We start from the raw sequence: 25,362 nt of genomic DNA on the forward strand, positions 1-25,362 counted from the left end.
ACGGATGTCATCGAGGGTTACCCCGTCCTGAAAGGGAATTTTACACGAAATTGAATTGAAGAGTACGAAGAAAACGGAATGAGCACTCCCAGTTTGTGGAGGTGTTTGTGGCTGACTTACGAAGTGATTGGGATATCTCTCCCAATCACCCAGAGTGGCAGCATGATTGATCTAGGAGGGCAGNGATGCATCCATTTTTCCAAAATGTCATCGAAGAGCATTTAACTTTTTCCATATGCTAACAACAAATATAATTCTTCAGGCCTGGAATTTCTCCAATAATGCACAGGAAGCTATCTTCTCGGTTCAACACGCCCACCCTTGCCTTCGCGCCACGTTGATTTTGTCAATGTACTTCAAGCCCAAAGAGGCCAACAAAATTACAAAAACATCCGCTAGCAACAACAGGCATTTTATAGGGTCAATCAGGTTCTCGGTTCCCGTGGAAAACGGGGCATACCGGTAGACTTTATACATTCTGTCCACTGACTAGTACAAGGGCAGTCCAGTTTGACAAGTTCTGAGGCACACGTGGTCCAGGACGATTATTCGGTAGCAAAATGATTTCTGACCATCAACCGCACATTGTCGTCATTGGAGCGGGAGTGAGCGGCATATCTGCTGCAGCCCATCTTCATCAAGGAGGCCTCACCAATATTACCGTGTTAGAAGGCACAAAAAGGTATGCTTCAATTGGCAAAATGAATGTCCATTTGCTAATTTCCGGCTTGAAAAATCTAGATGGGGAGGCCGTGTCCGAACTGAGACTTTTGGCCAATCACTAATCGAAGTGGGGGCGAATTGGATTCATGGGGGTTCTTATGCTAACCCGATCTTTAACCTCGCCAACCAAAGCCCTGACCTTTTGCTTCACGAGGGTCAGATTCAAAGGTTTAGTCGAAAAAATGGGCTGTTCTATCGGCCTGGAAAGAAAAACGTGGAGAAGGTTAGCTTAAAATTTATCTACCAATTTTTTTTGTATGCTGGCGTTTTTTGTATTCGGTTGAGTGTGTTCGTACAGGAATTGGGAGAAATCGGCTTCCGACTCTTTTTCGATATCGAGCGCCAATCTGCTGAACTTTACAATCAAGGGAAGGGCAAAAATGAAACTCTGGCTCAATGGATCGAGAATAAGTTCAACGAAGAACTAGACAAGGTCTCTGACTCTGAAGACAAAGAGATTTTGGAGGACATTCTGTGGGGCATGATCAACTATCTCCGACTTCATAACGGAGATGAACTCGGTATGGTGGAATCATGTAACTAATTGTCATTTCATAACCCGTCTTCTATTTACTATTAGTAAACGCTTTCAGAATTCAGCTCTGCCAACTTGTACGGATGCTTTTGGGATATCCCTGGGGGCGATGTTAAGATCCCAGGCGGATACATCAACGTGTTCCAGCCACTCGTGGATCAGATCCATGATAAGATTCAATTCGAGAGTGAAGTAATCAAAATCGACCAGAGCCAAAACAAAGTATGTCTAACCACGAGGGCCGGAAACGATATTGAATGTGACCACGTGATCCTCACCGCTTCCTTAGGGTACTTGAAAGAGAATCAAGCCACCCTCTTTTTGCCGTCATTGCCCGATGCAAAAATAGAAGGTATGTAATCTCTCGAATCAAAGACCTGTCGACATGAAGGTTGATTTTGATTTTCAGCCATTAATTCCATTGGATTTGGGCGATGCGGAAAGATTTTCCTCGAGTTTGACAAACCTTTCTGGGCCAAAGGGGAGGAAGGTTTGAAAATTGCATGGGGAAAAGATGCCATCAAATCTCAAAGATATCCTGAAGAGTGGTACAAGTCCATCTTTGGTTTCGATGAAGTATTGAACAACCCCAATGTTCTTTTGGCCTGGATTGGAGGAGAGGGTGCCGAAATCATGGAAAACTTGGAAGATGCCGAGATAATATCGGCGGTCACCAAGGTTTTGCAATCCTGCACGGGCGATATCAGCCTCCAAGGACCTGTTCGAATCAGAAAGACATCATGGATCGTGGATCCGTTATTTCGGGGAACCTACACTTACGGTTCTCTTAAACCAGATTTGTTGACGTACATCAATGATTTGGCTCAGCCATTGTGTGATCCATTGGGCATTCCTAGAGTCCTTTTCGCCGGAGAGGCCACTCATGAAACCGGCTATTCGACCGTTCATGGGGCCAGATTTGCTGGCTTGAGGGAGGCTCAACGGCTTATCGATCAACATAAATAATGCAAGTCTGTATTACAAATGCGAAGTTTGCCCAGAGCCCATAATGTTCGTGTACAGACCCTCTGTTTTGTGTGGCTGAATATATCGGTTTCAAAGACCGGGTGTGCATCACTCTGTGGCACAATCGTCCTTTATTGGTTTCATTACGTTCCTCTTTTAATGGGGTCGTTTATTAGCCATGAGTCAAGGGACAGACAAGTGTGTCAAAGACCACGTTTTTCAGATCCTTGATATACAAACAAATTTCTTCCATTATCATTTTCACACAACAGTGCTGAATTGGATTGACGTTTAACTAATTCAAAAATGTTTCCTTTAATTGTCACAAAGCTTGATATCACTAAAAAAAGGTCGCATTTAGCACTCAAAGCAGAATAAAGGCCAACTTTGAACGATTTGCAAATTTGACATCAGTAATTTTTAATCTGTATCTCTATCGTTATTACAGAACACCGAACGCTTAACAAGTTAGATGGCACTACTGCATGTATTTGATACTGGATCACTGAGACAATTACAACTGGCCTTGTTGTCTTCACCCACACATTTAATATCTGTTGAAGTCGAAAGAATCCAAATTTTGTAACTATCCAGGGTAATTATGAGTCTCTACAGCATTAGTTCAAAGCCAGTCGTATTTTATGATTTATTTTTAATTTGTTTTGTTCACGGGCTTTTCTAACCACTACAAGAAATGCAATCCCCAGTATAATTAAAATGAAAGGTCATATTTCGTCTACTTTTTACCTTTCATTCTTTCTATTATATTTGATCTACCAACGAATTTGAGTTGGCAGACCGAGCTAGTCCTTGAACGTAGGGTTGATCTGGAATGCTTTTTAAAAATTGTCCTAGTCGGACTTGAAAGATGCAACCGGATCAATCAGGCAAACGTATTCTCTGAGGACCTGTTTGACCTTTTGCAAACCTGCTGAACTCATTGGAGCCCAAATGGGGGAAGCATATTCAAGATGTGGCTGGACAATCGACTTGTACAGAGTTAGCATCGTGATGCTACCTCTGGACTTAAACGTGCGATATATCCAAACATACAATTGAAAAGCTTTACCCACCTTCAACTGGATATGCTCATCGAACTTTCCATTATTTTGGAGGACTACACCTAAATCTTTCATAGATTTGACCTGCTCAATATCTTCACCTCTGTTATCTACGAGTGGAGTATTCAAAAGTGTTAACCTGAAGGTCAAAGAGCGGAATTTCATTGCGGTCAGTGCCATATCACTCTCAGTAACGTCCTTTGTAAGTCTAGTGAAATCTTGGCCATTCCCAACAGAAACTAACGTTGTATCGTCAGCATAAGAATAGACACAGGCAATAATACTAAGCCTTTGAAGCGGGGCAAAGAATATTACAAAAAAGAAGAGGTCCTAAGATGGAGCCCTGGGGAACACCTAACTTGACATCATGTCACTAAGCTGTAAGGGATTCCTTGACCTTAACAATTTGCTTCCTAACCTAAATGAAGCTTCTTATCCAATTGCGTTCTTTGCCTTGAAACCCAATGCATTGAAGTCTATTCAAGAAAAGACCGTGATCTACTTTATCTAAGGTCTTGGCAAAATCAAGACATACAACATCAACCACTGACCCATGTCTCTCTAGTTCCTCAATAATCTGTTCTTTATGTTCACACCCCGTATTCAGATACAAAGAAGGACATTTTCAGTTTAGATAAAAATCGCAAATGCCCACTCTATTCCAAATTCCTGCCTCTAATTTGTCGTAGGAAGAGCTAATTAAGTTGTTGTAAGACATTTAGAATTTTTGATGATCAAATATTTTTTAGTCTCCCTGAATAATTTCGCATGATAATCCCGTATTTTTTGACACCCCCCCCGATATCTTACATGAGTGAATGAACATCTAAAAAGGAATGGACTCCGCTCGGCCACATATTCACGTTTTGTGTGACCCCTATGGGAAAAAGGACAAAGTAGCAAGGCCACTTCAGCCTGCATCATGTCTCAAGGCTGCCTTAGTCTTTGGCAGATCAGCTGGGATAATAGTTTGGCACCAAGAGATGAAATGGGCTGAAATATTCTGTTGGACCTACTTGCCTTGAGAGTGCTCATTCAGGGCTTCTCTTTTCAAATTAGGAGGCTAACAATTAGAAATAATGCATACATTTCATTGTAAGGTGATTACAAAATGTTAAGCATTTTGAAGTATATTAGGGTGAAAATACTTTCGATTAGTTTTCATAATCAAATCATGTCCATTGATAGTTTAAAAATAGTGCTAAAATTCAAGTTCCCATCAGCTTTCACCAGAAAAGCTCAATCATTTATTCAGTAGTGGTGATGTGACATTATGGCCCAATACGAACTTCTCTCTACAACTGCCCATGAAACAAATGATAGAAAAATGGCTATTAAACCACGCTAACATTTCCACACGGTGTTCAGTCAAATTATCCTGATATTGTGTCCCTTGGGAGATTCTTAGAGCAAGAACCACAATCATGAGGTTAGAAAAAGTGACTATTCAATGACATTTGTGGGACTCAATGATTTGAACCCTAATTTAGTCCTAATGAAGTGTCTGAAACATGTACAGTTCTCTTGGTTTTGACAAACAATTCTGTTCATCAGTGCATGGGCAATAAAAAAAAAGTTGTGTAAGCCCAAAGCAAAAAACCAAAAGTGTTTGGAATTGCTTCAAAATTAGTTATCTTTGTTGGAAATAATGCCATAGCTCTCATAGTCCAAAAATTTGAAACTTCTCAAAATATCATGATGAAGCTGAGAGTCTTGGGTTGTACCAAAATCACCCTAATATCTGTTAAGAAATCCGCCTAATAGCTATTTGTCAGAAGTTAATTTTGGTGCCTTTTCCTCCCCTAACAGATTTTTTGAAGTAATCCATCTTTTTTCTCTATGACATGTTCTGAAGGATACACTGCCACATTCATGTCTGAAAGTCACTTTTTACAACTCACTGTAGTATCCCAAAAGTGAATGTTGAAAACCAGAATCATCAAGAATGGGACCTCAAATGCCTTGATCATCCAAATGCACTTTATCTATGAGACAAAAACTATCTTTCAATAAAATTATTGACGCAGATTTTATGAGCATTTTGAATTCTGAGTTAGTTCATTGATATATAAATTAGAGCTTAACATGCCTCCCATACTTTGGGAAGTACTGAGTGCAAGTTTAGTTCTGCAATTAAAGTTTTGGGACAGCAGAGACTAAATTGAAGTTATTCAATTTTCGATCATTAAGTTTCTCCTAGGACCTCTCAACTGGCCTGAAAGATTTATCCTCTTGTAATTGGTAAGACATATCAGTGGATATAAAGGACAATCACTCTTAATAATCTTTGTTTGGGACCAATGCAACAAGGAGGTAAGAGGTCCTTGCAAATCCCAATGAATATGAATTTTCCAAGAACAAAACTATTCGGTATTTTTTGGATTGTAGACTGTAGAACACGCCCGCCAGATAATTTTGGTTGGATATTAAAAGGTTCATCATCTTCTTATGAACTTATTTTTCTAATTTATCATCCTGCTTCTTCCAATTCAATTCATCATTTGATGTTTCTTATTGAATGAGACTTCATCTGGATATTCAGAGGCTTATTTTTGATTTATTTTACTTATTTTTGGGAAGAGATTGAAGATGAGATTGGCAAATAGTATATCAGGTATTGTATGTCACTTTTGCAGTTGTCAATAAGTGCTTGTTCAAGCTTATGTCTTGCATTTGTCAATCTTATAATGAGGGAGGGGGTGTTAAGCCAGCCAATACTGGAATTTGCCATACCTCCACACTTAGGTGTGAAAAAGAACTAATAATATGAAATTAATAACTGAAAATTGGCTGTTTATCTTAAAAACGTATAGCCATTGATGCTTTAGTACTTTCAATGAAGAAAGAAGCACTGAAAATTATGTCAAGAGCTCTATTTCAAGAGTACATAGAGCCTATCCCTTTCTCCCTTATGGGTCACATCCTCTTTTCACCGTGCGGCATCCAGGTCTTCTAGAAATCCATGATGAGTGCTACCATGGCTTGCGTCCATTTCTATGCTTGCGTCTTTGGTTTTGTTTGGGCAGCAGTCCTTTGTGAGCACTATCAAGTAAAAATATTATTTTTGTGCAAAAGCGACTGACACTGGTTCAAGAAATCATCGAAAAAGAGAACAAGTGAGTTATGTTGGTGCTTTGCTTGGCTGAAATTTGAAACTTGAGACGTGTGTAGTGCTGTGAAAAGCTGGCCGAAACCTGAAATGGAACCTCTCTACGTGGACGGAGGTACACCGTACATTAAGGCTTAAGTCTCATGGACTGACGGCACATGTAGGGGTGAAAAAAAGGACAATCTACCTTTGAACATCTCTTCTTCCTATTGTACTTCTCAAGGCCGAACTTGAGAAGTTTTTGACACCATTTAGGGTGGTCAAACTGGCAGTCTTTTCCTTGTTCAGGACAAGGCTGTTTTCGATGAACAGGACAGACTGTTTTCTCTACAACTGTCTTTTCGTGCTCTTTTTCAAGAGGAGGTACTACTTCAACCTCTACATTGGTCAAATCAGTCGACTTCTCAACTACTTGTTCAAGCAGCACCCTGGTTTCATTGACCCAAGCAATTAAAGCCTCTATAATTAAGGGCTTATTGACTACAAAAGGATCCTTCTCTGCCAAGACCAAGTCTAAGCATTGTTTAGCCTCTTTACTGACTTTTCCAAAGATAGTTTCCATCATGAATGTTGAGGAACTATCAATTAATCGCATCTCTTAAGTCTGAAACGAGACAAGTCCGTCTCAGTTTCCCCCGAACAAACTGGGCAACTGTTCTTAACCTCGCTAATCCTGTCTTGAATGATGTCCATAACCGAGACTGAACCAGAGCCGGCTTGGAAATGTGGAATACTTATATTATGTTAACTTTTTTCAAACCATGAACAAAAAGATTTAAAAAGTACGTTTTAATATGTTTAATAAAATGGAAAAAAAATTAAAACAAAAGAACCCTTCAATACTTAAATCCTGGTATCCTTGCACCCGAAAGGGTTTGATAAAAACAAATCGCAGAAAAAGTAATTTTGCAGTTTAAAGCCATCTTTTTTCCTCTAAAAGTAACGGTAACGCGTTACATTTTCTAAAAAGGTAACTATAGCAGTAAAGCATCGCCGCTTTAGAGAAGCAACGGAGTATTTTTTTCGGTAGCGGTTCAAGCCCTAGAAGTGTGATATGTGTTCATGCATTATTGGCATACTTGGAAACGCAAAAGTATCATTTGAGCAAATTGGTGTACGTCCGTTAAATGTTGTTTATCATTTAGACGAGTGGTTCAAGAAAGAACCTGAACAAGTCAACAACCTTCTGTCTCCAATACTTAGGTTCAAACACCAAACGATATCTGACGTGACAGAGAACCCATCTTCATAATCGTCCTCGACCTTTCACAAAGAGCCATTTTAGACACCAACCAGACCCACAAAACTCAGCTTTTAACTTCCCAAGATCACAGGGAGTTCTTTCAATTGGGGCCTTATTTACAATAAGTTGAACTTCAACTCTATGCATTAATGAGGATTGAGAGGCACTTAATTGGTCCATTGTCATCAAAGATAGTTTCACTGAAAGACACCCGCCATGTTTCGGGTAGATTTAGTTCATGTATAGACAATTACATTGTTTGCATATGGCATAAGCGCTCATACTTTCCCGGAAATCGTGCGTGCAAGGTCTATCGCCATTGAAAAGTTAATGCCCTTTTACAGACACATTTGCCGTCAGACCAACAATGGCGATGTAATTACTTCAAGTGCCCCACCAATTTTTGTCTGCAGTGTCTAGCGCACATTGCAAAGTGTCAGGTGAATAAAATAAATACTGTTCAGATCCAACCCCCCCCAAAAGAGGAAATCGATTAAATTGGGTGTGTATATTCCATTGAAAATGTCAATACAAGCAAGGCAAGACGATCAAACTCAGAAGCAGGATGGGCGAATCAGCAAACTTGAAAGGCAAATGGCAGAGGCTCTTAAAGACTCGCCGAAGATCCAATCAAATAATTGCCCACCCTCGGAAACTTCGCTAACAACAGATGGTCCGAAAGAGAAAGAGATTCATCTGAGATCATTTGTGAAGGAGTTTTTCGCCCAAACCACGATGCATGGTACCAAGTACATTGCTGAAGAGGTCAACATTCTTGATCGTCTGATTTGGACTGTCGTAGTCATAGCTGCTCTCTCTTACTCCTGTTATGTGGTGAATGAGTCCATTACTGAATTCCAAACCAATCCCACCATCACCTCCTACGAGAGCGCCGACATTAGAGAGGTTTTCTTTCCCGCCATAACGGTGGATGGCGGATCCATCTGGAACCACTGGGGATTGACTAGGGCATTACTGGATCCCCTGTCCGATGACGGTTTTGCAACGCTGAACAGGAGATTGGGACCTCTCAAGATAAGACTGTACCAAACAATTTACCCCCTTATCCTGACACATGTGGAAAGTGTTTTGGGTCGAAACATCACCGTGCAAGAGATCAGAGACCTCCACAACGATAAAGACTTTCCGGATGGAATCTCAGCCCTCACAACAATATTTTCAAACTCGGAATTTCAAGCCTTCTTTCAACAACCCATGTTTGTAAATTTTGGTGCGAGGTACCTGGAAAACGACCTTTTGACTTATTTGGCTGCTATGCGTATGGATTTCCCAAATGAGACGACAGACCTCCTTTACAACGAGTTTCAAGACTATGTAGCGGAAGCGATAATCACATTGGGAAAATGGCACCAACATATTTGGGATGAAAGGAATTCAGTTCTTGAGAATGTCTTCAATAGCCTGACTGATCAATTCCGACCGAAGCAAAAAAGTCTAGATGCTTGCACCAATGGGACAGATATTTGCCTGGATGCCTTGAATTATGTGGGCGCCCGACTGATTGCCTTGGCTATATTCCGGTCCGATCTAGTGACCTTTACAGAATTTGGCCATTTTCTCGAGCGCTACTTTGAGGCAGTTCACAAGATGCCATTGTTGTGGGGCCAACTTAAAAGTTTAACGGAGTCTTATTTGATATTTGGTGAGCAATCTAGAGGCAAGCGATACAGTCCTCCCCAGGGCGATATAGCTCCTGACCTCGAACCCTTCCCCACTAGCTTGGAAGAACAAATCGTGTCAGACATTTTGACCGAAGGGGCCAGCCGATTTTTTAAGACCATGGAACTGAACATGTCTCTGTATGAGATCAGTCAAGTTTTAGATTTACCTTATCATGCAGGAGAGGCTCAACTTTACCAAGCCAAAGAGATCTATAAAAGAATGAAGTGCTACAACTTTGATTATCTCGGCAACTTCAACACGTCTAAATGTGGGCAGGACGAGCATCCCAAAATCGCCGGCTGTTGTCGGATTTGGGAGGCCATTTCGACTCAACATGAGGGGGTTCTCAAAATGATGCGATTCAACCAACAAGCTCCACATTGGAACTCGGAGGATAACGCCATGTTTGAAGAAGCGCAACAAGGCTACTTCGGAGATTTTGAGGATATTAAAAAACCGTATGGAGTAAGCAATCCCAGGATTTTTGGCTGCCAATGGCTAGGATTTCCCACTGAAGATCACATAGCTTCCTGCAACTTATTTCATAGACTTTTCACCAATGCCGGGATGGGATACACCTTCAATTCTGCTGATTATGAAGATTTATTCTTAGACACGTCGTATTTGAATACGTTCAAAACGGTAATGAATGCGAAGATAAGATCTCATGGGAAACCAGTAATATTGGTCGATGGGCCTGGACCCCAAAATACTTTGAAAATTCATGTCGAGCTAAGCCGACAATTCGACAATTTCATCAAATTTGGCAACCCTCAGTATAGCTGGAGCGGAGGCATACCTAGAAGTTCATTCCGCTCTTTGGATAAGTCTTTCAAAATCGGCATCCACCACCCAGGAAGCTTGGCTGACCTCCGGAATGACTACATCAAGGTCAAACCCGGATTCGAATACCAAGTCCTGATCACTCCACAAGTTCACACGGCTGAAGAATCGCTCCGTTCCATGCCTTTGGAAAAACGGAAATGCCAATTCCAAGACGAGAGCTCTGGTTCGGTCCTCTTTAAATCTTACTCTCAGACCAACTGTCAACTGGAATGTCGACTGAAATTGGCAGTCGAACAATGTGGATGTTTGCCATGGAACTATCCCCATATGGTTCTGGATGGTCAGTTGACCAAGCTCTGTGATTACCGTGGAAATTTTTGTGTGGAGCAAATCCTTCAGCAACCCACAACGTTGCAGGATTGTCGTTGCTATCCCCTTTGTGAAACAATCACATATCCTTATTCAATGAACATGAAAGTCATGGAACGTCCCTGCTCATCAGGTGAGAAGATATCACCATTGTCTTGTACTTTTATATACACTAAAAACGTTTTCCCAAATTGAATCATTTCTAATCTTTTGTAGAATCAAAGTCGTTCGTTCTCTTGGATTATGGCCAAAGCTCAGACCTGTCTCCATTTGTTTCGTTTCCGATCGAAGACTACCTAACCGGAAAGAATCGATCTTATGAAGCACTGACAGTAGGAAAAGAAGAGTTTTGTCATGAAAGATGCGACAATTCGGCCGTGGTGGAATTCCAAATTTTAGGGACAAGTGTGACAGTCGTCAAAAAAAGCGCTCGAACAACTTTCATAGGGGCTTTGGCGAATTTTGGTAAGCGTTGGGTTTTGGCTAGCTTTGACCACGGACTTCTAGAAATATGGACTGCGAACGAACTTCCCGCCAAATCGGCCTGCTCTTGGCCACTCTGAGCCACTTTTCGAATTAAAGTAATAAAATAAGAAACGTAGATCTCCTCAATTAACGGTAGGTCAATTTTATATCATTTACATGCAAAGTCAATCGTTTCAAAGTTATGTTGTCAAAAGCTTATGTAGCTGACCATGAGCAGGCCGAAAATTCAAATTTTATGTGGTGTTTACTACACAACTTTGAACATGTCTCCTGAGTTCCCTAAACATAGGTTTGGGCTCAAACTTGGCTGAGTTCATCTATTCAACCACATCTTGTGGTCGTTTGAAGTGCTTATTTGGAATAAGATGAGCGGTTTAGGAGATAGGATATTTCTGCTTCCGTTTGCAGTCCATATCTCTAGAAGTCCTTGCTTTGACACACTTGAGTCCCAAAACCACTAATGGGGAAGTGTGTCGTTCGTTTCGCCAGATACAATCACCTAAAATAGATTTCAATTGCAGGCGGACTGGTTGCTCTGTTCACAGGAATGAGCATTTTGAGCTTATTTGAGGCACTCTTTTGGATATGGAAGTACCTCCGAGGCACTATTTTCCGTTGCCATGGCAGAAAACAAAACGCAAACGCTGAACATCTAATGTTGACTTAAAATCCATCAGCTAGTCGCACTTTGCGTTCCAGATCGATTTTATTGTTTCTTTTACTGATTTGCTTCAATTTCCGACTTACGGAAAAAGTATCGTTCTATTGCATATACAGCACCTTCAAATCCCGGGACCCATTTACAATGAAAACTTCATAAAGATCAATTGTTCAGCCGTATTGGAGTATGCATCCCCCATTTTAGCTCCCATAACCGCAGCATGTCCAAACAAGATTGAAAGAGTGCAGAGGAGTTTCACGCGAAATATCGCAGACATGAGTCATTTAAATTATTGGGATCGGCTTCAATCTCTGGAACTGTGCCGTGTCGAAAGAAGATACGAGCAATATGTAATTATTTACATGTTTAGATAGGTATCTGATACTGTAGGTTTTCAAAAGCAGTCATGAGTTTTGTCCCAACCCAGGATTTAGTGTCAATTGTACTGACCGTAGATGCCCAAATAATCTGTTAGCACCATGGAAAATTATCAAGGACTTTTCAAAGGCCTTCGACAAGGTCTCTCACTCTGCTGATTCTAAAGCTCAAACGAGCGGGAATTGGAGGAGAAATTCTAAACTGGATACAGTTGTTCAGACGGGTTTAATGGACGAATATAGGCTTAGATTCATTGCTCAATTTATCATGACCGTCTCTCGAGGATTGGTGATGATTATTGTATATTTCCGAAGTGCGAATTTTTATGTAGACAAGAAACAAAGAAAGACGGTGTGAGTCGCTCGTGAGAGATATAAAAAGACGTGAAAAAGACATACCTACAGTCCACTTTATCAAAGGCCAACGGATTCTGGTCCGACGTTGAGGATATGGCCTTGCCAGCCAAATCAGACTTAGGTTAGCCAGAATGCGTCGGAACATACAGTCCTGGCTGACTCGCAGGCAGCAGAGTGGTGCTCAACGGCCAGGGTTCTCCGTGGGCCAAGGTCACTCCCCATGTACCGCAGGGCAGTGTGCTTGATCCACTTTTGTTTCTTGTCTTTATCAATGACTCAATGTCTTAAAACATCTGACACTGATGTCACGTACAAACTTGATGGTCTTCTCCTGTTGGGGGTGGATCACGATGTCGACCTTGGAGTCTCCTTTGATAAAGGACTGACTTTCAGCTAACATTGTGCAAAATTGGCGTCGAAGTCGAACAGGATGTTGGGTATGATCATTCGTCACTTTTGCTCAAGGGACTCAACCACACTTGTGAATATTTTCAAGACCTTTGTGAGGCCCCCTTAGGAATTCTCCTCCGAAGTGCGGAATCCTCCAAACCGTGTCAATGTTGATCTATTGGAGAAAGTCCAAACGCGGGCGACCAAGTCTGTGAAAGATTCCAGACATCTACCTTACCTGGCCCGTATCTCATTTAATTTTCTCCAATCTCTAGAGGAGAGGGGGTCAAATTTTAGACATGGTGTTAACCGATTGAATGTGCACGTGTCAACTAAAGTTGCCCCATTGGGTGGCGCACTCCCGTTCTTTGAAATATCCAAAAGTGATCGCATGGCAACTACACTTACTACTATACTACTATTGTAGAAGATTGACAACTAAAGCCCTTTTTGAGCCCTTGGTCAGGAGGAAGATTCGTAGTCACTCCTTGTTTGTTCAAATGAACAGAGTCTGGTACAAATTTCCGCTTACTTCGAGAATGGCCGACACAACCAAAAAGTTTTAAAACTCACCTAACGCCTCTCGCCTTGCATGAGGAACCATCGCTATGAAGCTGTGCCCAGGCTTTGACTACTTAACCTCAACTTTCTTGACAATGCCATTTCCTTCTTCCGTCTTTTTCTCTCTCCCTTTTTTGTCTCTCGGTCACTCTCTCTCCTCTCTTCCTTTACCAAAAGTCTTTTATCATCTAGATAATGTATGAGCGGTCTCAACAATAAACAATAAATGCCAATTTTCGATTACTTTTAAACATTTTCAGAAATATTTAGCATGCTTTTTAGTACGTCAATAATCGGTTTCCCTTTTCTTGAGTAAATTTTATTCTTATATTGTGGTAGAGTCTAGCGACCATAGATATCAGCTCGGCCTTGCTCTCGGAGAGGACTGGATTTAGAACGAAATGGAATATGTCTACTACCATTTTACAATAAAGACTCAATATCAATATATCATCACATGGCACAGTCGGTAGGATCAGGATCACAAACGGAGCGTGTGAAGCAGTGAAGAAAAAGTTCCAGAATGGCCAGTGAACTAGAGGTGGCAAAGACAAGAAGAGGTCGAGGACAGTTTTTGCGATCGTTAAATCGCTGCCTATCACAATTTGAATCGGCTTTACAAGTAAATGCACCCATCGAGTAGATTGAAATCATTGCACGAAGAGCGGGGAACGCACTGGATCAAGTTCGGGAGGCAATGATTTTGCGTCATGCGGTGGAAAACAATTCGGACGAGGCTTCTGCATCAGAGGAATTTTCGATTTCGTTTGAAAAATCTGAGGTTTCGTTCCATGGACTCAGTGACCAATTGGAATTACGGCGTGTCCAAGGAGAACAGAGCCGTCAGACCAGGTCAGACCTCATCAAACAGATTGACCTCGAGTAACCGTATAAACTCTGCTCTAAAACCTGCTAATTTGGAGGTGGATGCTAACCTTTCTGAGTGACATGGTAAAAGTCCTTTGAGGATTTGTACATGTCCAATCGAATGGAGTCATTCACAATGCGAGAACAAAGGCCTTTCTTCGATCTTGTTTGTCTTTGAAAGTGGTACAGACGTTGGAGTTGCTTCTCGAGGTCCGGGATGATGAACCTGTCGGGATTGTGCTGAATAAAATGGAAACGTATTTTGCTTCCACTATAGATTTAATGACCCGTCGAATGCATTTCCAGCGGTGTTGACAAAAGGATGGCGAGAGGTTTAGCGATTATTTCGTCCGTTTGAAACTCTTGGGAGATAATGCCAACAGGATAATTTGCCATACGCAGATCATCTATTGGAGCACATAGTGTGCACTGTGACGAACAAAGACCTTCAGGTCGAGCTTTTGAAAATGGACGATCACTCGTTATCAGTAGTATAAGCAAAATGTCTGGCATGGGAGACAATCAGGGGGGCCTTGGAACTGGAGTTTGTGACCACTTTTCAAACGTATTCATACAGAAAATCGAAACAAGACATGAACTCCTTTAAGTTTGGGCTTCGTTCAACGGGAGGAAATCTTTCAACCTAGCAATCTTGCTATAGATGTGGAAATAGTAGATATCCCAAGGAACAATGTCCCACCAAAAATATAAGATGCCTCAATTGCGATCGGTTTGGTTATTTTGCGCGATACTGTCCTTCGAAGTATACGGATAGTGCTCAAAGTGATCAGGAAGTTTCCGTTTCAAATCGAGCAGTGAACGTTTTTCACACAATGGCAAATCAAGTTCGGGCCACTCCATTGGCAAAAGTGTCCTTGTGCCAAGGTAATAAATCGTTCGATATTGACGTATTGCCAGATACAGGTTCCACGGAGACCATTATTTCACAGGGTATTGTACAGGATTATGGATTATCCTTCAACAAGGATCTTGGTCTCGGCAAGAATATTGTGGCTGTCGGTGGAGAATCTCTAATTTGTTCGGGTACTATTGTTGTGAAGATTACTTGGCTTCATCATAGTGCATTGGTGAGAGGGTACGTCACCCCAAACATCCTCGATATTCTACTATCATGGCACACCTTAATGGCTTTGGATATTATACCGACAACTTTTCCGTATTCTCATGTGGATGCTCTTTCTTACGGTAAAAATGAAAACCAAGTTGGACAAATCTTAAGAGTCGAATGCGATTAGGAGCCAACCCTGTCAAAAGTGGAAACTTCATATCGCTGCTACTTTTAAGGATGTATTTGACTCTACTATTTCCTTTCAAGCTATGACGAGACCTCCAATGCACATCTACCTTCATCCAATAGCAGAAGACCAACGCCCAAAACAACGTTTGGTGGCACGCCCGATTCCATATGCTTGTAGTGAAGCCACCAAAAACGAAGTAAAGGAAATGGAAGACAAAGGCATCGTCAGGGCGGTAGTTGAACCAACTGAATGGACGTACCCATTACACGTAGCGGGTAAGCCGAACGGGGGCGTTCGGTTGGTGGTGGATTATACAAAAATTAACAAATTCGTGAAAAGACCCGTTCACCCGTGTGCATCACCCCAAGAAATCACATATTCCATCCCCGCATCGGCAAAATGGTTCGCTACCATTGATGCCACTAAAGGGTATTGGCAACTCCCATTGGATCATGAGAGTCAATTACTCACTACATTTTCAACTTCATGGGGCCGTAAGTGTTTTACACGAGCTCCCATGGGACTCCGTAGCTCCGGTGATGAATACAGCCGGAGAGTGCATCATGCACTAGAAGGAATCTCGAATTTACGCAAGCTGGTCGACGATATTTTGATATTTGGAAATTCTTTCACAGAGCTCAAACAAATTATTGAACAATTGTTAGATCGATGCCATGAAAACCAAATTACTCTTTCCGAAGCCAAATTCACGATTGGAAAAGCAATGAAATTTGTGGGATTTATAATCGGACGGAATGGTGTATCCCCCTCATCCAGGAAAAATTCAATCGATATCGTAGTTTCTGGTTCCCAAAAATATCACAGATTTGAGGAGCTTCTTTGGCCCACTGAACCAATTTTTCTAAATTGCAGTTCGACTTTAATGAGCAAAGCATGTCCTTTACGTTCACACCTTTCAACAAAAAATGTCTGGCAATGGCTGCCAGATCATCAATCTGCGTTCGAGGACGTCAAGTCTGCCCTAGTTTCACCACCTTTTTTATGCCACTTTGACATGAGCAAGCCTACTGGCCATCTCACTGATGCCTCGCGAGTCGCGACTGAAGTGCTTGGGATTTGCTCTACTCCAACAAAACAAGGAAGGTCGTTGGAATCTGGTGATTTCATAATCAATAATTATTATTATTATTATTATAAAGGGGCCAAAATTACAATTACTCCCAAAATTTGGGATATGAAACCTCGGAAAGGCAGTCAACTTTATGTTACAGGCTACATGATATTCATGATGTTTGGCTCACTCCTGATCAAGTAGATAATCTTTTAAACGAATCACCTTACAAGTGCATGTTTAAAATGGCTGGCCCTTAATCATAGTGGCCTTAGTTACTAATAATATTCATTTATTCTGAAAAAGGTCTCCGAGTTGATTCCATCGTACCCGAGCGGACCGATTTTGGTGGGAAAACTATTGGAAGTCAAAGTGAATTCTGGCACTCGTTTCAAAGGAGCTTTTCTCCTTACAAATTGCTGACATTGTCGTCGCGGTTGTTGAGACACTTGTTCAAACAGCTCAGTCGTTATTTGCTCATTTAGTTTTAGGTCTCTTTGGTTAATCCCACGAGACGTAAATGGGTGGTCTGGTCAGCACACAGAAAATGGGTCAGCTTAACAACCATGAGCGAGATTGAGAGACATTTAGCGCGAGACGTTGAAAGGAAGTAGCACAGCGTGGTACACCGCAACCACTCATCAGAACTGTTTCATATCCGGTGAGGAATTTGACTCGACGTTTAAAGAGATTATATGTAGAAGACGCCAAACGGGAAAGGAGCGTTATCAACAACAAGAATCTGTCATAAATATCATCAACACGATGGCTCGAAACAGTAGTCGTTAATGAATCACAAACTTAAGGAGCAAGAAATCGAGCAGGACAGTTATTCTTGAACGTTTGAAGTGGAAACAACTCGTTGCTGCAAATCTCCACTCGGTGATTAAAACCAGAACATTTCATATCTCCAGATCTCTATTCAGTGAAAATACATCTAGTGAGGGACAATTGCGTTTATGATCCACCCACGGACCTCCATCCTATCTTCAGCACATTCGATCTTGTTGAGAGCGGATAACCATCACATCAAGAATACAGTAAGCTCATAGAACTAAATTTGTCTATTTGTTGCTTTTCAATGGTACATTAGTCACGCGTCATCAATAAGGACCCTTATTTATAACGTCAGATTGCCAAAACAAAACTTGAAGAGGCACGGTGGATTGCTAAATAAACTTCTCGTGACATGCCCGTGAAAGCGATAGCTTTTACGGACATTATATGACCCGCGTCACTAAATGTATATACAATTTTGATAGAATGAGCCAGCGAAATTGAAAGAAAAAATAGAAATTGGCTCAATCGGCTCTTTCATTGTTAGGGGAGGAGTCACAAAGCGCCCTCTGAAGTAAACCATATTTCGTGTAGCGTAAGACTTCTTTTAGATGACTTCCTTGGTTGGGTTTTCAAGGTGTTTTGATTCATTGCTTCTATAACAGTCCCTTAAGACCACCATTTGGGACTCAGTTGTTCAACTCAAACTGATTTTGGGTGACGTAAAAATAGGCCCATCAAAAGTTGAGCAAAACTTCACGACTTCCTTGATGGTCGAAAATCGGACTCTTTTGAGTTTGCCCTATCAAGTGTATTAAGTCAAGAATAGTGGAAAAATAGTTTTGGTTTTGCGTTCACATCTTATGTTTTGATTATTGAGCCTTACTTGTCATTAAATTTCGAGCTGACTGAGTCTTGGCTTTAAGGCAATGGAGCTTTTGTGATCACCAAGTTACTCGTTTTAGTCACAAAATGAGGTCAAAAATTAGATCAAAATATCATGATGGTTCTCGGAGTCACGAACGGTCACATATGATTGACACCGGCTTTACAGTTGGCTCAGTTTTTGTTAGATTGCGAGGTAATGCCTGAGCTATTACTTGTAGCGCCATGGCGTTCTCCGACAATCATGACATCGAAAAACAAATTAACAAACGGAAGAAGAAAAAAGCGATTAAAAGGGTTATCACATCATAATGATTAAGATAACAACCTTACAATAGAGCTCACTAGAACGTATTTTGTCACTGAATGTCACTGACTGACAAAAACGTCGTTCATAAACCAGCCTTGTGGCGCTCCTTTTTTATCCTCTATTTTATTTTTCGAAACTTTTTACCTTCAGAGAATTGCATACTTTCTGGGCATTTGTTGTAAATATAATTCATTTCATAGAGAAACAGAGCAATTGATATTGCAATTGAGATATTTATAATAATGATAATAATAATAATTATATATTTACTGTACACAGACAGATGTCTTGAATGGATCCAAGGCACAAATATATTTACACAATCCCTCTAAAGTGAATCTGATCAGTAATCGAGTTTGAATTTGCTGATCGATGATACCCGGGTATTGAAGGTTGGTCTGGAATGCTTTGGAGGAAGTTACCCAGGTCCTCTTTGAATTCGGGGAGAGGATTTTTTTCAACATAGATGACTCGAAGGGAGGAGGGCAGTTTGTTGTAGAGTCTTGGGCCTCTCTCAAGAAATGAGTGGCGCATGGTTGATTTAGCAGTCGCATTCTTGTCGTAGTTCCAATGAGGTTGGATACAGGGAACACGTTCCTTGCCTCGTTGGACGAAATTAATGTCCGTTTATGTATGGGACAGCTCATGGATACATTTAAAAGTATTTAAAATGGCATGCCGTTCGTGTCTCTTTTGCACACTGTACAGGCGTAGATGCTGAAGTCGATCTCATGTGGAGAGTTTAGACATTCCTATGATTTGCCGAGTGAATCGTTTCGAATACCAAATTACAATTGCAGTTCCACCTGTCTTTCAAAAGATTGTCAATCTCTAAAAACCGTTGGAATTCTGCTTCATCTTAACTTTTCTTCATTTGATCTTGCACATTAACTTTCTCCTTAGGAAAGAACTTTTCTCTTTAGGCTAGAATGGTCATTTGACTTTGTGCTCATGGAAAAGAGTGCTGTGGTTTGCCAGAAATCATTGCCACCAACTATTGTGTCTGAGGTAGATCCAAGGACGACGTCATTAGGTGGTAAAGTCGTCCTTGGTAAATCATAAGAACAATAGCGTTCAATAAATTCCTGTGACACTTTTAACTCTAAATCGTCTTAAGTTAATAATCAAGGAACATTGAACAGGAAATTTAATGATGAATATTATTCTTAAAGATTGTTCGGACCAGATTAGTTGCCGCATCCCTGAGCTACTTAATTCGATAATTAGTTCGACAAATAAGAACAAAGTAAATTATGAGCAATTCATCTTTAAAGCTATTGGATTTGTGATAGATGTCGATGTTGCTTCATTGAATCGGAAGCAACAGCTCATTGCTCTGAAGATGACTAACCTTGTCAATCTCAACAGACTCAAGTTGAGTGTTTAGATGATCTTGTAGTCACAGATCAAGATGCTTTAGAGGCCATCCGGGACTTGAGGCTTTCGAGCTCTCCTGGTCCTGATGGCGTGACATCTCAATTTCTGATGAGATGCTCACTGGTTCTCGCTCCTGTTTTCTCGTACTTGATGCTTTGCATCTTGGATCAGGGCAAGTTTCCATCTTCAATAAAGTTAGCTCATGTTGTTCCAATTATGAAAGGGGGAGATAAGTCGCTAAGTAATTATAGGCCGATTTCTCTCACTTCGAATATTGCGAAGGTGTTTGAGAAGATCATGAAGTTCAAACTTGTTGAATTTCTTGATATACATGAAGTCCTTCCTCCTAGCCATCATGGGTTCTGAGCACATTTTAGCACGGTTACCCAACTGATTGAACATACAGTATTGAGCAGGTTATTGCGGGACTAGAGAGCCATGAATCAGTTGATGTAGTCTATCTCGACTTTGCCAAGGCCTTTGACAAGGTAGATCATGGCCTTTTAGTTAACAGGCTCCATGAGATTGGGATCCAAGGCAAGGTTCTCAATTGGTTAAAAAGTTTCATTTCTGGTAGGAAGCAATTGCTTAAGGTTGAGGGATCCCTTAGTGACATTCATGATGTCAAGTCAGGTGTTCCCCAGGGTTCGATCTTAGGGCCCCTCTTGTTTATAATATTCGTTGCCCCGCTTCAAAAGCTTAGTATCACTGCCAGTCTCTCTTCTTATGCTAACGATACAGAGTTAGTTTCTGGTAGGAATGGCCAAGATTCCAGTAGCCTTGCAAAGAACTTAGATCGAATCTACTCTTGGGTAACTGAGAGTAATATGACATTTGGGTCAACTCCTTTAAATACTCCATTCGTAGATAATGGAGGTAAAGATATTGAGCAGGTCTCATCTATGAAAGATCTAGGTGTAGTTCTCCATAATAACGGAAAGTTTGATGAGCATATCCAGTTGAAGGTGGGTAAAGCTTTTCAAATGTGGTTGGATATATCGCACGTTTAAGTCCAGAGATAGCATCACGATGCTGACTCTGTCCAAGTCGATTGTTTAGCCACATCTTGAATATGCTTCACCCATTTGGACTCCAATGAGTTCAGCAGGTTTGCAAAAGGTCGAACAAATCCAAAGATGTTTCACTCGGAACATCACAGGAACGAGAGAACTCTTTTATTGGGAGGGACCAAAAAAAGTTGGGACTTTAGTGTTCAGAGAGGGTACGAGAGATATCTGGCACTGTATGTCTTCAAAAGCATCCATGAGCTTTGTCCCAACCCAGGATTTAGGGTCAATTCTAGTGACCGTAGAGGCTTAAGGTGCGTTTTGAGAGCACCTTCAAGCCTTCGAGAATCCAGGCTAGTTCGAACAATGAAGTCCACATCTCTTCTTTCTCGGGCTCCTTCATTGTTTAATTTGCTTCCCTCTAATATTCGTAGGGAATACGTAGGCCTTGTTGATCCGGTTGCATCTTTCAAGTCAGACTTGGGCAAATTTTTAAATAGCATACCAGATCAACCCTACATTCAAGGACTATTGAAATTCGTTGGTAGACCAAATATCATATAAAAATTGAAAGGTAATAAATAGACGAATTATAATCTTTCATTTTAATAGTACTGGTGATTACATTCCCTGTAGCGGTTAGAAAAGCCCGTGAAAAACCAAAATCAAACCAAAAAGAAAAAAACGAATCTGACTCAGCAATTCATTCCTTTGCTCTACAGTTCTGGTGACTAGACTTCTACTTTTCTCTAACTTCTCTCGATTGACTTCAATACTTATTCGACTTTGCGTTGAGTAAATCATACACAAATCACAAAAGCTTTCTGTGCTAAACTATCTTTAAAGAATGATAATATTGATCAGAGAATTTAATGGGCATGTTAATTGTTCTTGCATTTCGATATTACAAGGCGTTTAAGTTGTTCCATTCATACATTTCGCACATATCTAATCTCCATAATTTGATAAGAAAGATGACAAATCGTAAAAAGAAGGACGCCAAATCCTTTGATTCTAAAGAGTTACTCTGCAAAAGAGTAATTGAATGATTTGCAATTTGAAAGTAATTGAAATCGCAATTAATTACATTTGGAAATTTAGTAAGCGATATTGCAATCAATTACATCTGAAACGATTGTAATTCTAATTGCAATTAATTGCAATTATTACAATGCAATTGACGCAGGTCTGATACTTCCCTACTTTTGAAACAATTCTTTTTGAATTATCTTGTGCAAAGAAGGCATACTTTTTCGGTTCACAATTCTACCCTCGCAAGATTTGAAAGGTCTCTCTGAAGATTTGCGATGTATTATTCACGTTGTCACCTTACCAAAATGTTAAGTTGTTCATTGAATAATACCTCGATAAAGTTTTGCATCTTAGAGCTAACTTGTTCTCTCGTTTCAAGGCTTGTTTGTCTGCACCTAAATATGGCAGGCAGTTCAAAAAGTCCCAGAATTTGTTACAAAGTTCAATCTCGCCATCACTATTTTCCACACATGCTGTCTTTTGTGGGTCGTGAATTTTTGAATCATGACCAAGATGATGAAACATTTCAAACGCCCTCTTTCCTAGGATATGCCGCTGCAGACGAGCAACCTTTCGCACCCCTCGTCAGTAAGTGCCAAAGTGATCATGGCTTCTGCCGCACCAGCGATGTTGAAAAGATGGGCCAAAAGTCTAGGTCTTAATGAGGACGATGTGAAACTACTTCACGAGAGCTCGAAATTGACCAACCCTGTGGGATTTTTGATGTTTCTCTCCAAAGTCAGCAAGAACAAGGTAGTCAGGCTAAACATACCACCAGACTTCTCGTCGCAACAATTGGGTTCCGTTACAATTTCATTTTATTTTACTTTGTAGGACGCTTTCAAATTGACTGTGGAGCAATTACAAGGCATCAAAGAAGAAATAATGACACAAAAAGTGGACATTCCGGACAATCAGGTGCGTGAAAAATTCTGTTTCACAACTGTTATTCATTCTTTCTTGTGCGCACGTAACATGACTCTATCAGGCAAATTTTAGAACGAAATTTTTGCACATTCAAAATCGTATCGTATTGTTAAGAACTGATAATCAAACATTCCCAAAAATTACCAAATTGAGTAAAAAGACAACGGATTATGGGGCTATAACTTGCAATAAATATTTCATGCAAAACGTGATACTTTACTTTACAGACCCTTTGTCCTACCAAGAAATCAGAGCGCTTGTCATGCTCGCTATCATTGGCTTGCAATTCGAATGATGAATCCTCCAATCTTCCACGACAATTTGACACTAATAAAAAAATCAAGAAACAAGTGAAGAAGCCCATAAAGTCACACCAGAACAAAATGATCTCTTCCTTCAAAAGCGACATAAATAACCTTTGGGACCGTCGGTTTCCGCAAGATCGAAGTAACATTGCCCGAAGTATTTTCATTCCCAATGAGTTTTTGGAGAAGGATTCCGATGTTCCAAATGACTGCAAAAAATACTTACGAATAGTTCAGCAAGTAATTTCATCCTCTCAGCGAGTCTCTCAAGACATCAGCATGCCAGAAATTGAATCCATATCCATGAAAACACTGCAATGGGCGCATCGTTTGATTAATGTTTGGGAATTGGACGATCCGGAGACGATGGTCACTCAAAAATTGTGGAAAGACATGGTCTGGCAGGACATTCTGGCTGCCCCTTTGTTTCAACAAGGGTCCGACTCCAATTCCATGTGGCTAAAGTTTCGGCAGCATTTAGAAGGATCGTCGTCGACTCCTAGCATTCAATCGTTTCTGAGCAAGTTCGATCCACTGGAGACCAACAACATTCAGATGACGAAAGCCCAAAAGGCCGAAATAAACACGAGAACGATATCGCAAAAGAAGACCTTGAAAAAGTTTCTTAATTCCCCTCAAAATTGCTTGGCCACATTTTTCACAAGCAAAGTGTTGGGACTCACAGGACCTCAGAGTGCGGTCATGGTAAAGAAAAGCTCGCTGCTAGTAGGAAACCTCTTTGAGAAGGATGTGTTTCAAACTCTCAAGGCCGTTGCACCCATGGGGTCTGCTTGGATCACGGTCTTCAGCGGCCTAGAAGTGTTGGGAAGGAAGCAACACCAACAAGAATTCGATTTTCTCATATTTTGTGGTAAAGGGAAGAAGATAATTTATGTGGAGTGCAAATACACTTCGTCGCTACAAAACGTCAAGAAAATCAAGAAGCAGTCCGATAACGCTTTCAAATACCTCCAAAAGCATTTGCCCTTGACAGAAAACTGGGAATTCATAACCTTGGCCTGTTTTGGGGATAACATGAACTTCTCTCCGTGCTTAAGTTGCCTCCCTTTTGTTGTGCAGACATCTAATCTGGGAACAATTTTGGACAATATTCTTAGCGGAAGTAGTCATATTGAGAAAAAGATCTCGAAAAAGGATTACACACACACCTGATCGAGACCGTCATATCCCACGCTCAAGTTAATAAGCAAGTTTGTACAGGCGACAAAGCGGCCAAGAATCAACTGAAGAATGGTGCGTTTTCTGATCAATCAAGAAAATTGTGGAATATGGATCACTTGAGCATTCTTCAGCAAGATCCTCTCAGGATGAACGTAAAGAGCGGTGATTGTTTAAGGACGGGGCCGAACAAGATTCTACATACAAACGTGAACAAACAAGCCTCATATGAAAAGAACTGCGGAGCACTCTTGCTTCCCACACGTAAAGCATTGGCCAGAAACCAGTGTGCCGGGATCCACACTTACGTTCCAAGGCTCTTTTTGACAGGACTCCGAACAATAACGCATAAAGGGGGCCTTGGAGCTTTCATAGCGACAGGGCAAAGAAAGCCTTGGTCAAATCTCGGCGTGAGCATCATAAACCAATTGATGTCGAAAGCAAGTCGCCAAGTTCTAGGAGGAGGAAAACTGCTTCCTCATCGCTCCCAGGGAACATCACCTCCGAAGCAACGTTAGGCAATTTCAACTCAAATCCAAACGTCGATAGAATTGAGCTTAAAATTCAACATTATTCGAATGCTGCATCGTATTTATCTCTGAAATGAATAAATAAAGATATTTGAATATTGCGACAATACTGTATGAGCAAATTTTTTCAACCTAAAAAAAAGTGAGAAGCGAGTGCCAAAATCACCAAAATACTGGTATGTCCTAGTAGTTATGTAAGAATTGCTTGCAGGAACGATGCTTGTAATTGCTGGATCTTGGGTCGCTAGGAGCCGCCATGTTATTGCCAAGGAATCAATGGAGGCACATGGTGGGCTCGCACGCTCTTTTGCAAAGTCTAATACCAGTTTATGAGCATTTGCGTTTAAAAAAGAAGGGGAGTTATGTAAACCAAGGGAATGAAGCTATGGAGTTGAATGAGCAAGAAACCAATTTGTAGAATTCTCGAATGGGGGCTTTTGACTTGCAGTTCATGCTAATTGTGAAGGTATTCATAGAGCGAATTTAATCATTGCTAATGTAAAAGTGGGAGTTGGGCAATTGGAAATA

At 40.9% G+C, this 25,362-nt stretch overlaps 3 protein-coding genes across 3 annotated transcripts; all 3 read left to right on the top strand.

Annotated features, from left to right (window-relative positions):
• The first annotated feature begins 436 nt into the window (after positions 1–436).
• LOC131885400 (spermine oxidase-like) lies at positions 437–2,335 on the top strand. The gene is made up of 5 exons (XM_059233434.1): positions 437–682; positions 742–946; positions 1,022–1,244; positions 1,317–1,610; positions 1,668–2,335. Exons 1-5 carry the CDS (start codon positions 561–563, stop codon positions 2,222–2,224), a joined length of 1,401 nt encoding a protein of 466 aa, XP_059089417.1. The 5' UTR covers positions 437–560; the 3' UTR covers positions 2,225–2,335.
• A 5,842-nt stretch (positions 2,336–8,177) lies between these two features.
• On the top strand, positions 8,178–13,638 carry LOC131885396 (uncharacterized; the record flags this gene model as incomplete). Its single annotated transcript, XM_059233429.1, is given in 3 exon segments — positions 8,178–10,608; positions 10,692–10,940; positions 11,483–13,638. Coding segments are annotated over 3 exon segments (2,826 nt in total), but the record flags the coding sequence as incomplete, so codon positions are not given.
• Positions 13,639–17,206: 3,568 nt separating this feature from the next.
• On the top strand, positions 17,207–24,941 carry LOC131885398 (uncharacterized). Its single transcript, XM_059233432.1, has 4 exons — positions 17,207–17,545; positions 22,440–22,646; positions 22,728–22,811; positions 23,048–24,941. Exons 1-4 carry the CDS (start codon positions 17,465–17,467, stop codon positions 24,296–24,298), a joined length of 1,623 nt encoding a protein of 540 aa, XP_059089415.1. The 5' UTR covers positions 17,207–17,464; the 3' UTR covers positions 24,299–24,941.
• The last annotated feature ends 421 nt before the right edge of the window (positions 24,942–25,362 follow it).

This window comes from Tigriopus californicus, chromosome 8 (genome assembly GCF_007210705.1).
Source record: "Tigriopus californicus strain San Diego chromosome 8, Tcal_SD_v2.1, whole genome shotgun sequence".
Taxonomy (NCBI): domain Eukaryota; kingdom Metazoa; phylum Arthropoda; class Copepoda; order Harpacticoida; family Harpacticidae; genus Tigriopus; species Tigriopus californicus.

Coding starts and splice junctions, on each gene's coding strand:
- LOC131885400 (XM_059233434.1), top strand. CDS start 561: ATGATTTCTGACCATCAACCGCACATTGTCGTCATTGGAGCGGGAGTG. Junction 947..1,021: donor GAAAGAAAAACGTGGAGAAG/GTTAGCTTAAAA, acceptor GTGTTCGTACAG/GAATTGGGAGAAATCGGCTT. Junction 1,245..1,316: donor TCATAACGGAGATGAACTCG/GTATGGTGGAAT, acceptor AAACGCTTTCAG/AATTCAGCTCTGCCAACTTG.
- LOC131885398 (XM_059233432.1), top strand. CDS start 17,465: ATGATCCACCCACGGACCTCCATCCTATCTTCAGCACATTCGATCTTG. Junction 17,546..22,439: donor ACCATCACATCAAGAATACA/GTAAGCTCATAG, acceptor CCTCTTTCCTAG/GATATGCCGCTGCAGACGAG. Junction 22,647..22,727: donor CCAAAGTCAGCAAGAACAAG/GTAGTCAGGCTA, acceptor TTTACTTTGTAG/GACGCTTTCAAATTGACTGT.